General features: G+C 41.8%; 1 protein-coding gene across 1 annotated transcript; it reads left to right on the forward strand.

The window, feature by feature from the left end:
- Nucleotides 1-10,664: 10,664 nt before the first annotated feature.
- LOC111856305 (forkhead box protein D2-like) lies at nt 10,665-13,060 on the forward strand. The gene has a single exon (XM_023836149.2). The coding sequence runs from the start codon at nt 11,062-11,064 to the stop codon at nt 11,995-11,997; it is 936 nt and encodes a 311-aa protein (XP_023691917.1). The 5' UTR covers nt 10,665-11,061; the 3' UTR covers nt 11,998-13,060.
- The last annotated feature ends 1,335 nt before the right edge of the window (nt 13,061-14,395 follow it).

The following is a 14,395-nucleotide window of genomic DNA, read 5'->3' on the forward strand; positions in this document are numbered from 1 at the left end:
GTGAGTAAGGGCTGTGCAGAACATCCATAGGCACAGCTCAGTACCTCCCAGTCTATGTTCTCACCATTCAACCAGTTGCATATGGTGGACACGGTGTGGAAAAACTTTGTGATCGGCTGTTGACTTTGTGCTCTGGGCCGAAAGTGTGTTATTCTGTCAGATGAAAAGGACTGATCTCTCTGCATACTGCATTATTCAAGCCACATCAATGCACCTCTTGACATTAGACACATTTTCCTATACATTCATCATTTAATTATCTCTGTTGTGGTTTTTTCCCTCTCAGCCAATCAGGAGTCAGGAGCCCCTTGTGTAGATCTTCATATTCAGTCTAGATTTTCAGTTTAGATTCACATAGGTTTACATCCGAGACTGGACACTCTGCAGAAGTGTGTCCATTGTTGGCTTAAGCTGATTCTTTTCAAGAATACACTTTTCTTATCTCTTAACAGTTACATGTCCTAAGCATCATCTTTCTCTCGACTGTTCACCACCATAACACAGTGATAAGCTATAGATTAAATTGACACATAATAAGCCTTAGAGCTCACTGGGGTGCAAGTGCATACTTATACGATCGCATCATGCAACAGTAATTGCCAAGCAAGGTTACAATGTTACATTATCTTCAGCTGGTTACATTTTTGCAGTATTGTCCTAAGGATTACATTCTCTATGTGTTATATAGTGCTATATAATATTCCATATCTCATCTTCCACCCTGACTGTCTGCACTTCACAAAGCCAGCACAGATATAATCACCTAGAACACACACTTCATATTTCTCTGCTTTTAATGTTTTAAAGTCGACGTCAGTCACGTGACCAGTGACCCTGTCAGCCTATCAGCGCATTTCGATCTCGTGCCACTTTGGGGACTGACAAACAAGCCAACCCACAACAATCCGTCCGGCTGAAGCCTTTAATTGGAAGGCTTGGTCTGATTACCTTGCTGAGAGGTAAATCGGTGTAAACCCCCAAACCAAAACAAAATACCAGGCCTTCTCTCTTATTAAAGCAATAATGAGCTGCACTGCTGGAGAAGCTCCACGGCCCAGCTTGCCTCATGTTACATTAATACTTGTTTGAGATGTTCTCTCAGCTTGAGGTCAGGTCTTTATTTTACTCACTATGAAGTTCCCGTGGGTTTCCTGTTATCGGCTGGATGTCCCCCCCCCCCCCCCACTCCGGTTTTAATCGTAAGAGCATGAAAGGGTCTCGGAGAAACCAAATGTTGTATAGAAATTCCGCCGGTGCTGATGGTCTGTCAGCACGGCCCTCGGCCGGCGGGAATGTCAGCTGGGGACGTGTCCTGGGGCAGCTGGGGGAGATGTGCAGCTGCTGGGGGAGATGTGCAGCTGCTGGGGTTGAGAGGGACAGGTGGGGTCAGCCAGCAGCAAGCCCTCCCGAATCGGAGGTGACCGCTTCACCACAGCACGTCTCGGGTTACAGTCCTGACAGACCCCCCCCCCGTCACTGTCTGTCCCTGAGCCAAAGACGGAATACTGAGGGCAAGGATCCTTGGAATGCTTCACATACAATGTTATGATTTATATTCCCAGTCATACGGTGTATAACTAATAAATATTAGAGATGTTTGGAAGTTTATTCCCAGTATTAATATTTCTAGTATGTAGTAAAATATACAAAATGTGCAAGAGCATTGTAGTAATATCTTTGCTGTTATTTAGGCAACATTATAATTTTGTTATGGTAACATAGTTTTGTTATGGTAGTTGTGGTTTCCTTTATGTATCTGTCCTATCCAACGGCATAGTACAGAGTTTGATATTAAGTGGGACACAGTTTAAACAGAAAGGTCTGTTTATCTGGGAGGGGGGTAATTGAATCCAAATTCACATCTCTCTTGGCCTCGTTTAAATGCCTTTTGGGCTCTCCCACAGTTTATTGTCTGGTGTTACTGTAACTCCTGTTATTTCTCTATTTTTTTTATGCATTTTTGAATGTGACAATCCAATTAAATTGTTACTCTTTTTGTTACTCATTATTCCGCTGGTGGTTGGTGCTGAGTTGGGTAATAACATGACTGAGTAACACGCCTGTTTGCTCTGCTGCTCATTGTAGCCAAAGCGAGTCAGAGTCACATCTAAGTCTTTCATTTCTGAGGCTGAGATTCATCAAGCACCTGTAGAGCTTGGTTACAAGTATTTTTTTTTCCTTTGTATCGGGCACAATAAATCGTGTTTAAATGCCTAATGCTGCCTTGTGTCGTCTGTGGGCCTGTCATGACTTGCTGTTAAGGAATAATGGAATATTTGTAAAGGCGATCGCATTCTGTCTGTGCCATTGAGATGTCCTCTTGAATGCGGGAGACATGTTGAATAGCCAAGGTGTGTACTTTGGTTTAATATAGGATTCACTGGCAGGGCAGCCTCAGGTTTAACTGTCCCTTTGCAGTCTACAGTCCTAGACCGCAGATTTGACCAGACGGTCGTGTGCATTGTGCTCTCAGGTGGAGGCCAAACGCTATCTTCCTGCTTTCTTTATTTATGTCCATGAATGGACCAAAAAGTGTCTGTGAGGCTGACTGAGCAGCTGAGTCAGAGAGGTGGGCGGGTCTTACCAGAGGGTGGGCGGGTCTTGCACCATGAATGGAACAGGAGCTGTTCTCTCACCATATGGCTATCATTTCCTGTCAAATGTGCTCCGGTTTGTAGGGAACAAGTTTGTACAGTTCAATCTAGCAAAAGACTTACGCTGAATGAGAATTCACATGCCTGGGGGGTGGGGGGGGAGGGGGGGGTTGGAATCTATGGGAATTGCTGACCAGAGCCTGCCCTTCTGTTAAACTTAATACAGACTTAATACAATCCTGGATCTCCCCTGTTTTATTGAATGCAGGATGTCGGAGTCATAAAAGGAAGGGCCTGTTTAGTTATACTATGTGTAATAATAAATTGTGTGCAACCCGTAAACATGCTGCATTTTATGCGACCCCCAGCGGCCGACTGTCTTGCTGCGAGTTTGGCAAAGGCGCTTTGAAGCAGCGTGACTCATTCATACATCTGTGTGCCTGAGATTGCAGCATATTGCCTTCCTATGAAGTGCTTTCTTGATGTATCTCTAAAATAGATATATACTATATACACACACATATATGTAGGCATTGGCATGGATACAGCTATAGCTCATCCCTATGACCCTGTAAGGAGCGCCCACTGGTACAGTGCGTTGGCACCCCCCCCTCAGGCATGAGACCCCGAGGTCAGCTGTGCAATGGGTGATACCTCAGCACTGCACTAGTTTTAATGGAAGGGAAGAGCACTACAGGCACTAACAGGCACCAAACACACTTTTCTGGAAGAAGCTTTAATGCACAACAGCGCCTCCTAGTGTCGGGGGAGTCTGAAAGGCCCATGATGGCTCAGCATGGTCATATAAAGGGATAGCAGGCTGATTTACAGGCCCAGCTCCTCCCAGTGCTGCTCCCTGATGACGTCCCTACATTCCAGTATGGGGTGCCAGTGTGTGACTGTGATTTGGAACCTGTACCTGTGTCTAGACAGTCACCAGCTCCAACACTTTGGCCGCTAGATTCATATTATCACCGCTGGGCCCCTGGTCCTTACAAAGGTGCTTACTCCAAATAAAGGGGTGATCATGTGCTCAGAACCAAGGCTTCGCCTGTGTGCTTGAACCAAAAAAAAGAGCATCTTATCTTGATAATGCCCCCATGCGCACTGATAAACAAATTTAAAACTTGTTTCGTGGACACGAGAGTGACGTCAAAAGCTTTCCATGGCCTGTAGAATCAGCCGATCTGGACATCGGCGAACCTTCGGGGGGCGTTTCGGAGCTGTGCACCTACGTCATATTCGGTTCATAATACTAATATATTTTTGTACCAATGAGAACGAAAGTTCCTAAGGCAGAAATTAAATCAAAGCCCACCATCCTTAGCTCATATTAGACTCTAATGACACAATTTAAATGCTACTGTGTGGTTTACATTTTACGTGGCAAACATATTTCAGTACATTCTTCCTTTTAAGGAATTCTAAGGAACCTCTGGCAAAATGTATCTGTTTTACGAGAGCTCCCTCTGCTGTTAAAAAGAGCATTTGCATAGCAAGGTATGGTTTGATAATGAATATAATCGGGTTTTAACTTAATCCAATTTAAAAGAAAACATTTTATTTCAACTATGCTGGTGATAAATTATATTTAGTTGTTAAGGAACTAATAATTTGTAGCTGTAACACTATTCATGGTCAAGGTCGCGGGGGACAAGACATTCCCGTCCATTGCAGGAAACTCTATGCGCTTTTTCATTGGCAACGAGTGCAAGACTGCCAACTGTCCGGCATCTGGCGTGACGCTCAGGCTTTCAGAATCTCACGCAAGAAATCTTACGGCAAATCTACATTATTCCATCATAAACCTAAAATTATCCACATCAAAAGCGTTGGGGTAGTTTGCAAATCCTACAGACAATTTACGATGTAGTAAAACTCTTACATGAATGTGAATGTGTGCGCGTGTGTGCAGACATGTTTTAATTGAAAATTTCACTCCAGCCAAATGGCCGAAATTGGCGACCCCGCATGTGTCTGGGCGGTGAGAGGGAACATGCATAACACGGGGGGGGGTCTTTAAAACCCCACACAAACACACGTGGCTATTCGAACCGATATCCGCAGGAAGCAGCAGTAGCCCGTTCAGGTGAACTGCGCCGGGGAATATGGTGAATATTCTGAGCGGTCCTGTGCCCCGAGGACAGTAAGTATTTCTATTATGATGATATGAATGAGCGTTTAGAATAGTTTTTTTTCCAAATACATATAGGCTATATATGTTTTCTTTGCGCAGCCAATATTTTAGCCGTTTATCCTTTACAAACGTTTTTAATCACGTTAAAATAACCTAGGTTAGACCGACAGTATTTTTATTTGTTTCTTGTTGTGTACAATTATCATGGAGGCAGGGGATTCCGGTCAATTCGGGAGATTACGTTTTAAGTTAAAGTTTATCATCTCATCCAAACAACAGGCTATAAAATCCCGATCGTGCGCCTCCTTCTCGCTTGTTGTTACTATTTTAATTATATTTCCTCTTGTTTCATTTTGGCTTGTTGTACAGTTGTTCTCAATGAATCATACGTAATATTACCTTTCTAATTATGCGTATCAGAGCGGTATAACCTTATACTTTAATCTATAAAATTAAGTCATTATGGTGAAATGCTGTAATATCCCGTCATATCATCAAATGTGTAGGCCTGTAGTTTAAAATGGCAACGTTGTCTGTAGAAGACTACCTGTTTGCACGCGGCAAGTAACGGCCTAAGCTTCCGGACATACTTTACATATCCTTTGGCCATGACGTAGCCTACTTTTGGCGGGTGAAGGTAGGCACGAGCTTAAAGTGTGTTACCATTAGGTGTTACACGGGGAAACATGTTATGTACATTAATTTAAAGTGGCATGAACTACTAGAAATACTATTAAAACCAGCAACTTTCTGATGCTACTTGCCAAACATCCACCTCACACTCATGTACCCAGACCACAATATGCTTATCGCATCTGCCATGTCATATGAGATATCTTGGTTGAGTCTGTGCTATAGCTGGCATTGAGATGACTCTACCAAAGCTGATTTCAGCTGTGTGGGATGCCGTTTGCCCATTCAGCATTGGGGAGGTGGTATAGAATGAGGGTGGGGGTGGAACTTGGTGGATGTTACACTGTCAGAAAAAAAGTACCAATTTGTACCTTTGAGGGTACAATTACTTGTCACTGGGGCTGTACTCTCAAGGGTCTGCCAACTGTACCCTAGGCAAAGGTAAATGTACCTTTAAATGTACAGAAATGGACTGTGAGGAACATTTTTGCACGATTGGGGGTACATTAATGCTGTTTGCATCTTGGGGAACAAAATTGTACCATGGCTGTGCCCTTTTATCTGGCAGTGTGTGCCTTTTGGTAACATGTAAATCCTGTAATGCAATGAACCCACTAGCCCTGGAGGACTGGGAAGGACTGAGACATATTCTCACAGTAATAATGCGGTCTATGTCCGTGAAATGTTCCAGGTCTCATATGAGTCCATATGAGGGGAGGAGAAAGATGAAAGCTGAGCTTGGGGAATGATTCCTCTTGGGTGCGTTAACATCCGCTCATGGCCAGCCTGAACAATTCATCACATGGCTTGGATTGGGGATCATTTCCTCCTTTGTTTGAGGGTGTTTGAGGGGGGGGGGGGGCACTGGACTTCCTGAGGAATGGGAGTAAGGGACAGACCATCTTCAGCCAACAAAGAGTCGCCCACACAGTAGGAGATCAGCCGTCCGGTACCTGTTCCATGAGGTGGAGCTAGAGGAGATGAGGAGATGTGTAACTTTGAGGTCCTGCTTGGGGGGGGGGGTGCTCGGTTCTGGATCCTTCTATGGTCTGATACTGCTTTGAGTATGCATATGAGAATAATAATAATAATAATAACACTTTCTTGATCCCCATGGGGAAATTCTCTTTTCACCTATACAGCCGTGTGTGTGTGTGTGTTGCGGGGGGGGGGGGGGGTTAGCATCCCCCTCGCTAAATTCTGCCAGCCCGCAAACTGGAAAGATGCCCGGCGCCCGCGGGCTGGTCCGGCTCTGCCCAGGGTCTCTTTATGGAGGCTGCTCATATCCTTTATTTGTTCTGCAAATATCAATAACCCCCCCCCCTTGTTTTCTTCTGCTGCATCACAGCCACCTTAAGTCTATCCTCTGTTTTGGAAAGTTCCAAAGCACAAAGTCTCTCTGAACGTTAACTCTTCCCGCACGTCAGAGTCACTCTCTGAGTCGAGTTGCTCAGAAGTGTCACGCGAGGAAAAAGTGAATTCCTTACAAATGGAGAAACTTGACTCTGACTCCTGTTTAGTTATATATAGCTAAATGAGGATAAATTATAACCAGTACAGGGCAAAGCCCGTGTGCCCCCTAGGGGAAGCTTCACCGCCAGCCCCCCCTATCTTAGAAGTAAAATTGGCTTTGTTGAACCCCCCAAGAGGATGGCTCCCAAAGCGATCACCTTTGGGGTTGACTGGTACTGATTATAACTTAGTTATCTTTACTTTTTTCAGATAGTCATCGTTATCATAATGTAAATAGACGTATTACGACATTAAGCCCAGTATAGTAGTTTACTTCAGTCAGCTAATTATAACGTTATACACAGAACTGCCCTTCATATGTAGTTTCGAGTTGATGTACCAAGCGAATCCACTCGTAATGTTTATTACCGCTAGGTGGCGGAGTTTTCTCTTTTGGACCTTATGTTGGTGAAAATTCAATCGACCAAACGAAGTTGTTTAATATCAGTTAATTTATAATACAAGGTTACATATAATCCAGTGATTGCCACGATGTGTGGTATCAGAGAGAGAATCTGAAACGTAAAAAACGCTAAAAAGCCTAATAAGCCGAATTTTCGTGGATGACACACTGTTTAAACAATTAAAAAGAACAGAAAGTTCTGGGGGTCGGCTGAGGTCTTGTTGAGATCGTGCCTGAATTTGAAGCTGTTTTGGTAACTGTACTCTGACCACATGTACTTATGTCTTTCCCGAATTGCCAATAGGGGAGGCCGGCCCTTACATGGTCCTACGATAGGCCTGAATTTTGCTGATAACTGTGCCTAGTGATGCATTTCCCCGACGGGGGGGGGATCCCGCGATAAATTTTGACGGCGCCCCCCGAAAAAATACCTGCTATGCCAAATGACCAGTCCAGCCCGACACCCACCGTTTTTTTCCACTCCTCGTCGATCTTGTACTGGGTATGCTTGATGGATGGACGGTGGTATGCTAGGTATAGTAGGATGGATGCATTTATTTTGTCTTGCTACCTTAAAGAAAAAAATACAAAAATGGTTCTTAACATCCATAATATATATTTAAGATGTTAATGATTAAAGTAAAGCGCTATAAAAAGTTTGTGGACTGTCGTCAGCATTCCTTGAATGTGCACGATTAAAGTACTTTTGGACCAGCTAATGTTCCGTAAAATAACACTTTTTTATTAAACATATTAAACTGATAGACCTAATTGCTAGATTATAATAAAATTTTACCAAATAGTAATAGCTCTTGTATAATGAGCGGTATCGCGTTGGAGATGCAGTACGTAACTAACGTATATTAACCAGTTTCCGAGTCAGCTGCTGCATCCTGTTTCATGGGGATTATTATTCAGCGCCATTTGCGGGGTCTCACACCCGCTGCGACGTGCCAGAATCAGACATCCGTATGATAGATTGTCGCCTTCGACAGCGACATATGGATATATTTTTATAAATCTAGCAATAAGCTCAGTCATAATTTAATACGATCAGTTGTGCCATCACGGAAAATGTATGACGTTGTTACATCTACTTATAAGCTGATTTTAAACCCAAGTTTTACGTAAGTCACTATTACGCACAAATCCGCTCGCGGGATAGGCCTATATGAATTATGTAGTCAACTTGATGTTAAATTGTGAAAATTTAAGACCAAGGTTCTGACATTTTGTAGAACCATTACCCAAGTTAATGAAAAATACATAATTATACGTCTCCGTGTTTTCCGTTGCTGCCAAACTATACGTCACAATAGCTCATCAATACATTTTTATTGCCCATTTTCATTAGCGAAAACGTATCTTTCGATAACGTGCAGCTGTACTCGTCTGTAATGCGTCTGTGGATGTTTCCAATCAGGGACTGCACATGTTAAATTTGGGTAAATCATCTGCTGCTTTTCCAGCATGGGAGGCCACCCACGCGACCCTCGCAGCACGCGCGGCCCACGGGCATCAGCATGATAGCTTGCAGGAAATTTGGGGATTCCCTAAAAATAATTTTGACTTAAACGACCATGCGCTGTGCACAGTGAAAACGGCATTCTCTACCCGCCTATCTGTTTTACCTCTTGGTACCCCGAAAATCCCAAATCCTGCTTTTCCTGTAGTATGACAAGAAAAACATTCTGCACCCTGACGTTTGAGGTAATTTTCTCCGAATTCACGAGCTAACCAAATATCCGGGATAACTGAGTCTTTTGATGTAAAAATAGATGCTATAAAATGCATTTTCCGTAGCATTTGACTGATCTGCACCTATAGAATCTGTTCTGTTCTGCAGTGATTTAACGTGCCTGATGGTTAATGTATCTTGCTTCGTATCTATATAATTCAAAGTTATTTGGGTCAATGCTTTCTAGCGTTTATTGTTTAGGTTTTCTGGAAAACTATATTGTTTTCCACAAAGAGATCGCAATCATTTTAGTATTTCAATTGAATGTAATTGTTAAGTTGTCTTGCTTATTCGGCTGCCAGTTACATACATTTCAAATTATTTTATTTAAATAATATAACTAAATGTATTGCTCGTTTCTTTTAAAATATTTTATATCCCCCTTAATTTATTGTATGTCTAATAAGAAATGTTTATTGTATTTCAAGTTTCAATGCAATTGTCAGTTCATTCTTACATTTGGATCAGCTTTAGCTGCTGTCGATTTAAACGACACAGAAACAAGACCGAAGATGTTTATTTTGGCATCGATTTATATGTGTTTAAAGTACCCCAGCAGTAGGGTTCCAGACTGCAAGCAAAAGACAACAATCACCAATAGCCATAGTTGCTCATCTGTATATGAGGCTAATGCGTCATTAATTACTCTGAGAAGTTATTGTTAATTTTCATTACCCATAATACAGTTTGCGAGATGTGGGATTTTGGCTGAAGAATAATCAAAAAGTAACACGTGAATGTTCTAAAATAGAGAAACCAGGATGTGTGTCTGTATAGACCTATGAATACAGTAGGTATGTAGGGATTAAATATGTGGAAGGGATTAATGGTTCTGTAATTTGAACCAAAACATACAGAATTTGTGTCATAATATCATCACACAATTAAAAAAAAACTAAAATTGTTTCGGCCCAAAAGAATATAGCTGTGTAGCCTGGCTGTGTTGATATTTTAATTAACGTCGAAACATAGTATAGTTTTGGGTAAAGTAAATACCTTATTACCTACGCCTACGTATGTAACACTTTGATCTTAATAAGTATAATTACATTCACTTGGTCTAAGGTTGATAAAGCATATAATTTAAACATTTATGCTGCAGAACTAGTTGTTTTTATCCAAACCATCTTTAACTGATTTGGACAGCTGCATATTTTACCGTGACAAGTTGTAAGTTGTAAGGACGTGTAACTATATGGTGTGAGTCGAACACGGATTTATAATCAAAATGTCTTCCAACAGTGTGTCGGGAAAATGTCAAAATATACCCGAATACGATAGAGTGCTCCCTTGTGAAACGGTGGATGTAGGTTGCTGGTCTTAAGCGGGGTGTGCTTTTGAAGGGGGCTGCTTGCCTTCCAGATGACTATTCGGCTTCCTGCTGACTATTCGGGCACAGCGTGTGCGCGTGACTTTCACCCCGATACTGTGCGACTCAATAGCCAACAAACTGCTCACTTATTGTATATAAATGCAGTAATGTTTCTTCAATTACACATTGAAAATGCGATTGCCAATTTCTATAGTTTTAAACCCATTTTTAAAACATTTTAGAGATTCACGGGACCATATTTATGAAGTGCTTGTCTAAGTTACTTTGCTTTCCTATTGTAGTTTGTACGTGAAAAGGAGTAACATCCTTCTGCACTGCGTGAAATTAATTGGATAATATATTCTCTCTGTGAACTGTACTGTGACATCACGGTCACCTGATCGCATTACAGTTACAGTTGCAAGACAGAAACCGTATTTTTTCCAAGTAGCTGTCCTAGAAGGCGCACTGGTAGACGTATGTCGTGTTTTCTTTTCGCGTGCATTTTTCCTTTTAGGTCTTGTTAAAAACTGGGTTCCCTTCAAGTTTTTGTAAAGTAAAGCTTTTTCTTAACGACGGTGTTTTGGGTGCAGATGAGAAAGTACATTTTTCGTTCTTGGTTTTTGTGAATGGAGATTACAGCTGCTCGCGCTTGAGTGTAAGATTTTTTTCTGCTCCGTATCGCTTCCATCAACCTTTTATTTAAGTACTGTTGAACCACCGTGGATCACTATGACTTGGGACGGGGAATGCATGGAGGATATCCCGATTGACGTGATTTGTGACAAAAGTAGGAACTCCAGAAAACTTCTGTCTTCCACAGAGTCAGGGGTGGGACCTGAGCCTGAACTGGGCCAAGATGGCCCACTGTCCTCAGATATAAATTCCCAGGAGACAAACCAAGATAGGGGCATGTCTGCGTATCTGGAAAAAGCGAGCAAAGGTACATCTTCATCGAAGCCGCCCTATTCATACATCGCCTTAATCACCATGGCCATCCTGCAGAGCCCGAAGAAGCGCCTGACGCTCAGCGAGATCTGCGACTTCATCAGTCACCGATTCGCTTACTATCGGCAGAAGTTCCCGGCTTGGCAGAACTCCATCCGACACAACTTATCGCTGAACGACTGCTTCATCAAAATCCCCCGGGAGCCGGGCAATCCGGGGAAAGGTAACTACTGGACGCTGGACCCCAATTCCGCTGACATGTTCGAAAACGGCAGCTTTTTGCGGCGCCGGAAGCGTTTTAAGCGACAGCATATTAAAACGAGTACAATGAAAGATGTGGAAATGAACAGAATGTCGACTTTTTCTTACGGCTCCTACGGTTTAGGGGCGGCGTGCTTACCGCTGCCAAATCTGGAGCTTTACGGTTTAGGGAACCCGTATTATCCCAATTCCCCATGCGCCGTACCACCTGTTGGCAGCATCCTGCCGGCTCTCTCCACGCTCTTTACCAGGACCTCCTTCCTCGCCAAGGCTCTTTTCCCTTCCCATTCCCTCGTCTTTGAATCCCCCACCGCTAGCAACTGCGAAACCGTCTCTTCGGCCGCAGATCTGAACCCCAGGTTTGTCTGCGGCGCCGCCATCCTTCCATCCGCGTCTCCTCATCTCTTCGGTTTGCAGCAGGAGTATCAGAAACTGCAGACGCTGCCGCCTGGACAGTGAACTGTGATCCAGGCCCGGACCCAGCAGCGCTTGGGCTTCTCACGCAAAATATTCGGGTTGTGTCTCAGGTAACAGACTGTTCCGGATTTAAAATGAGAAAGTGTATTTTGTCGGCGATTTCCTAAATGCTTACCGTATGGTAGGCTATGTAGTTTATGATAATTTTTATAGTATACGTTTTAATATATTACAAATGCTTGCAGGAATATATTTCTTACATGTTTTTTAACCGGACTAAAATTTTACTTTTTTTAAGCTAGTTTAACGGAATATTTAAATGACGAATTTCTTTGGGGCGTTGGAAAGAAATAAACTTTTCAAGATGCATAAATTAGCAGGTATTTTGTTCGTTAAAATAGTAGTTGTGTAATTTCATTCTAAACCTAAATTATTCTTGTATTCATCGTACATAATTTCGTATTAATTTGTTGACTTGGATCTAAACGCTAACTTTGGATTTCTTTTTTGCGTTTTTTTGTCTTTATCTGCCATAGAAAAGCAAAAAAAAAATCAGGATTTTGTATTTGAGATTTTTTATTTCTATTTCACTTAAGGATTTAATTTCTTATTCAAATAAGCCTAAATGTAATATTGCCTTTCGTAATAAATCCTTGCTATTTCATTTGTATCTTTGATTTTGAATGCACCCCGCATTAGCCTAGCCTACATTACAGCGAGCGTATAAGACACGTTATAACGCACGAGGGCAAAATATAGGCCGCTTCTCAGATCTCTTGCATGCTTCGTTTTAAAATGACTCCTCTTTACTAACACGCAAACCGTCCATATTTGTGATAACTAATTATACTTAATCAGAGGTTTGAGATGCTTAATTCTCTAAATAAGATCTCGGTATCATGATAAACTATAATTTTGTATTACATTAACGGGAACGGAGCTTTGTTAAATGGCTAATTAATTAGGGCGTGATTTCTCCTCGTATACAAATGGAAGTGAATATTCGAAATTTAAGTGGTGTCTGCTGTCTTTATGCTGATGTAGGTTATACGTGTAAATGTTGTAATATTTAAATTGCGCGACGTATTTCCCATGTAACCTAATATTTTACTAAGACAATCAAGGTCAACTATTGAAATATATTGCTTACCCGTTTTACAAATTCAATTACTCTGGATTCTTGTTTATAAGTATAAAGTGTAATATTAATATTGTTACAGTGGGAAGATGGATTCTTGCATAATAACAATAACGTTTTGCTATGATACCGGCATCCCGTCCTGGGTTTGCCCCGCCTCCTGCCCTGTCCTGCCTTTGATTGGCTCCTGGTTCCCGCCACCATGTCCAGGTTAGGTTCAGGTTCAGGTTCAAGTTACTTAACTTGTAACTCTTGGTAAATTTGGTGTATAGGAGATGAATCAGCATCCACATAGCCAGCAAACAAACATGCACACCCACCCAAACAAACAAATAAAAAGATGACGTAAGAAGTATTATCATTTAATCACAGGTATCAAATAATACTTGATAAAAAAAAATAACAGGAGGTAAGCACCATCCCTCTATCCCTTGGCCAGTTATAATGTCCTGTTCAGCTGAATGGCTGCTTCTGGAACAAAGCTACTTTTGTATTTCTTAGTTCTGCACTTTGCATCTATAAACCTTCATCCTGAGGGAAGGAACTGGAACTCAATGTGTAAAGGATGGAAAACTGAGCAGTTTATCCGCTGTACCTGTCTAGTATACAGGGATGGAATGTAAAGTTGTTGCTCACCAGTTACTCTGCTTGACCATTTAATAATTTGAATCACTGAGTTTTTGTTTTTTGAGGACAGGTTTTCAAACCATGACGCCAAAGAAAGAGATAAAACCAGTTCTCTAAAAGCACAATGAAATAAGGTCATCATGGTTTTGTCGATGTGTAAGTCAGACAGTTTCCTCAGACGAACGTTGGTGTCCCTGCTAACACGTGGCCTCACAGATTTCTTCCAAACTCAACTTTGAGTGTATAGTTGTCCTTGGGCATTTATAAGCTTCTGCCAGACCTTTGACAGATGTAACTTCTAAGCCGTCTTCTAAGATCAACTATCATATGTTGTACACGGGGTGATGAGTGAATTATGTCACGATTAAATTCACAGTCAGGTCATTTCTGATATTTCATTTTCTCTCTGTGTACCATACTTCGCCATTTTATATGCTTTTTGATGACTGTTTCAGGACCACAGTAAAAGATTTTGATTCTAAAAGAGAATTGGGGATTGTCCAGGAACAGCACTGAGATGTATGAAAGGGGAGGCTATGCCGTTACTTGGGGGGGGTCTGATTTTAATGAAAATAAATGAGAAACCACTATTTAAACTAACTAATTAGTGGACGTTTATTTGGATGGACTAAAGAACAGAAGGACAAAATATTAATATATTGTCTGTAGCAGTTT

This window comes from Paramormyrops kingsleyae, chromosome 22 (assembly GCF_048594095.1).
Source record: "Paramormyrops kingsleyae isolate MSU_618 chromosome 22, PKINGS_0.4, whole genome shotgun sequence".
Taxonomy (NCBI): Eukaryota; Metazoa; Chordata; class Actinopteri; order Osteoglossiformes; family Mormyridae; genus Paramormyrops; species Paramormyrops kingsleyae.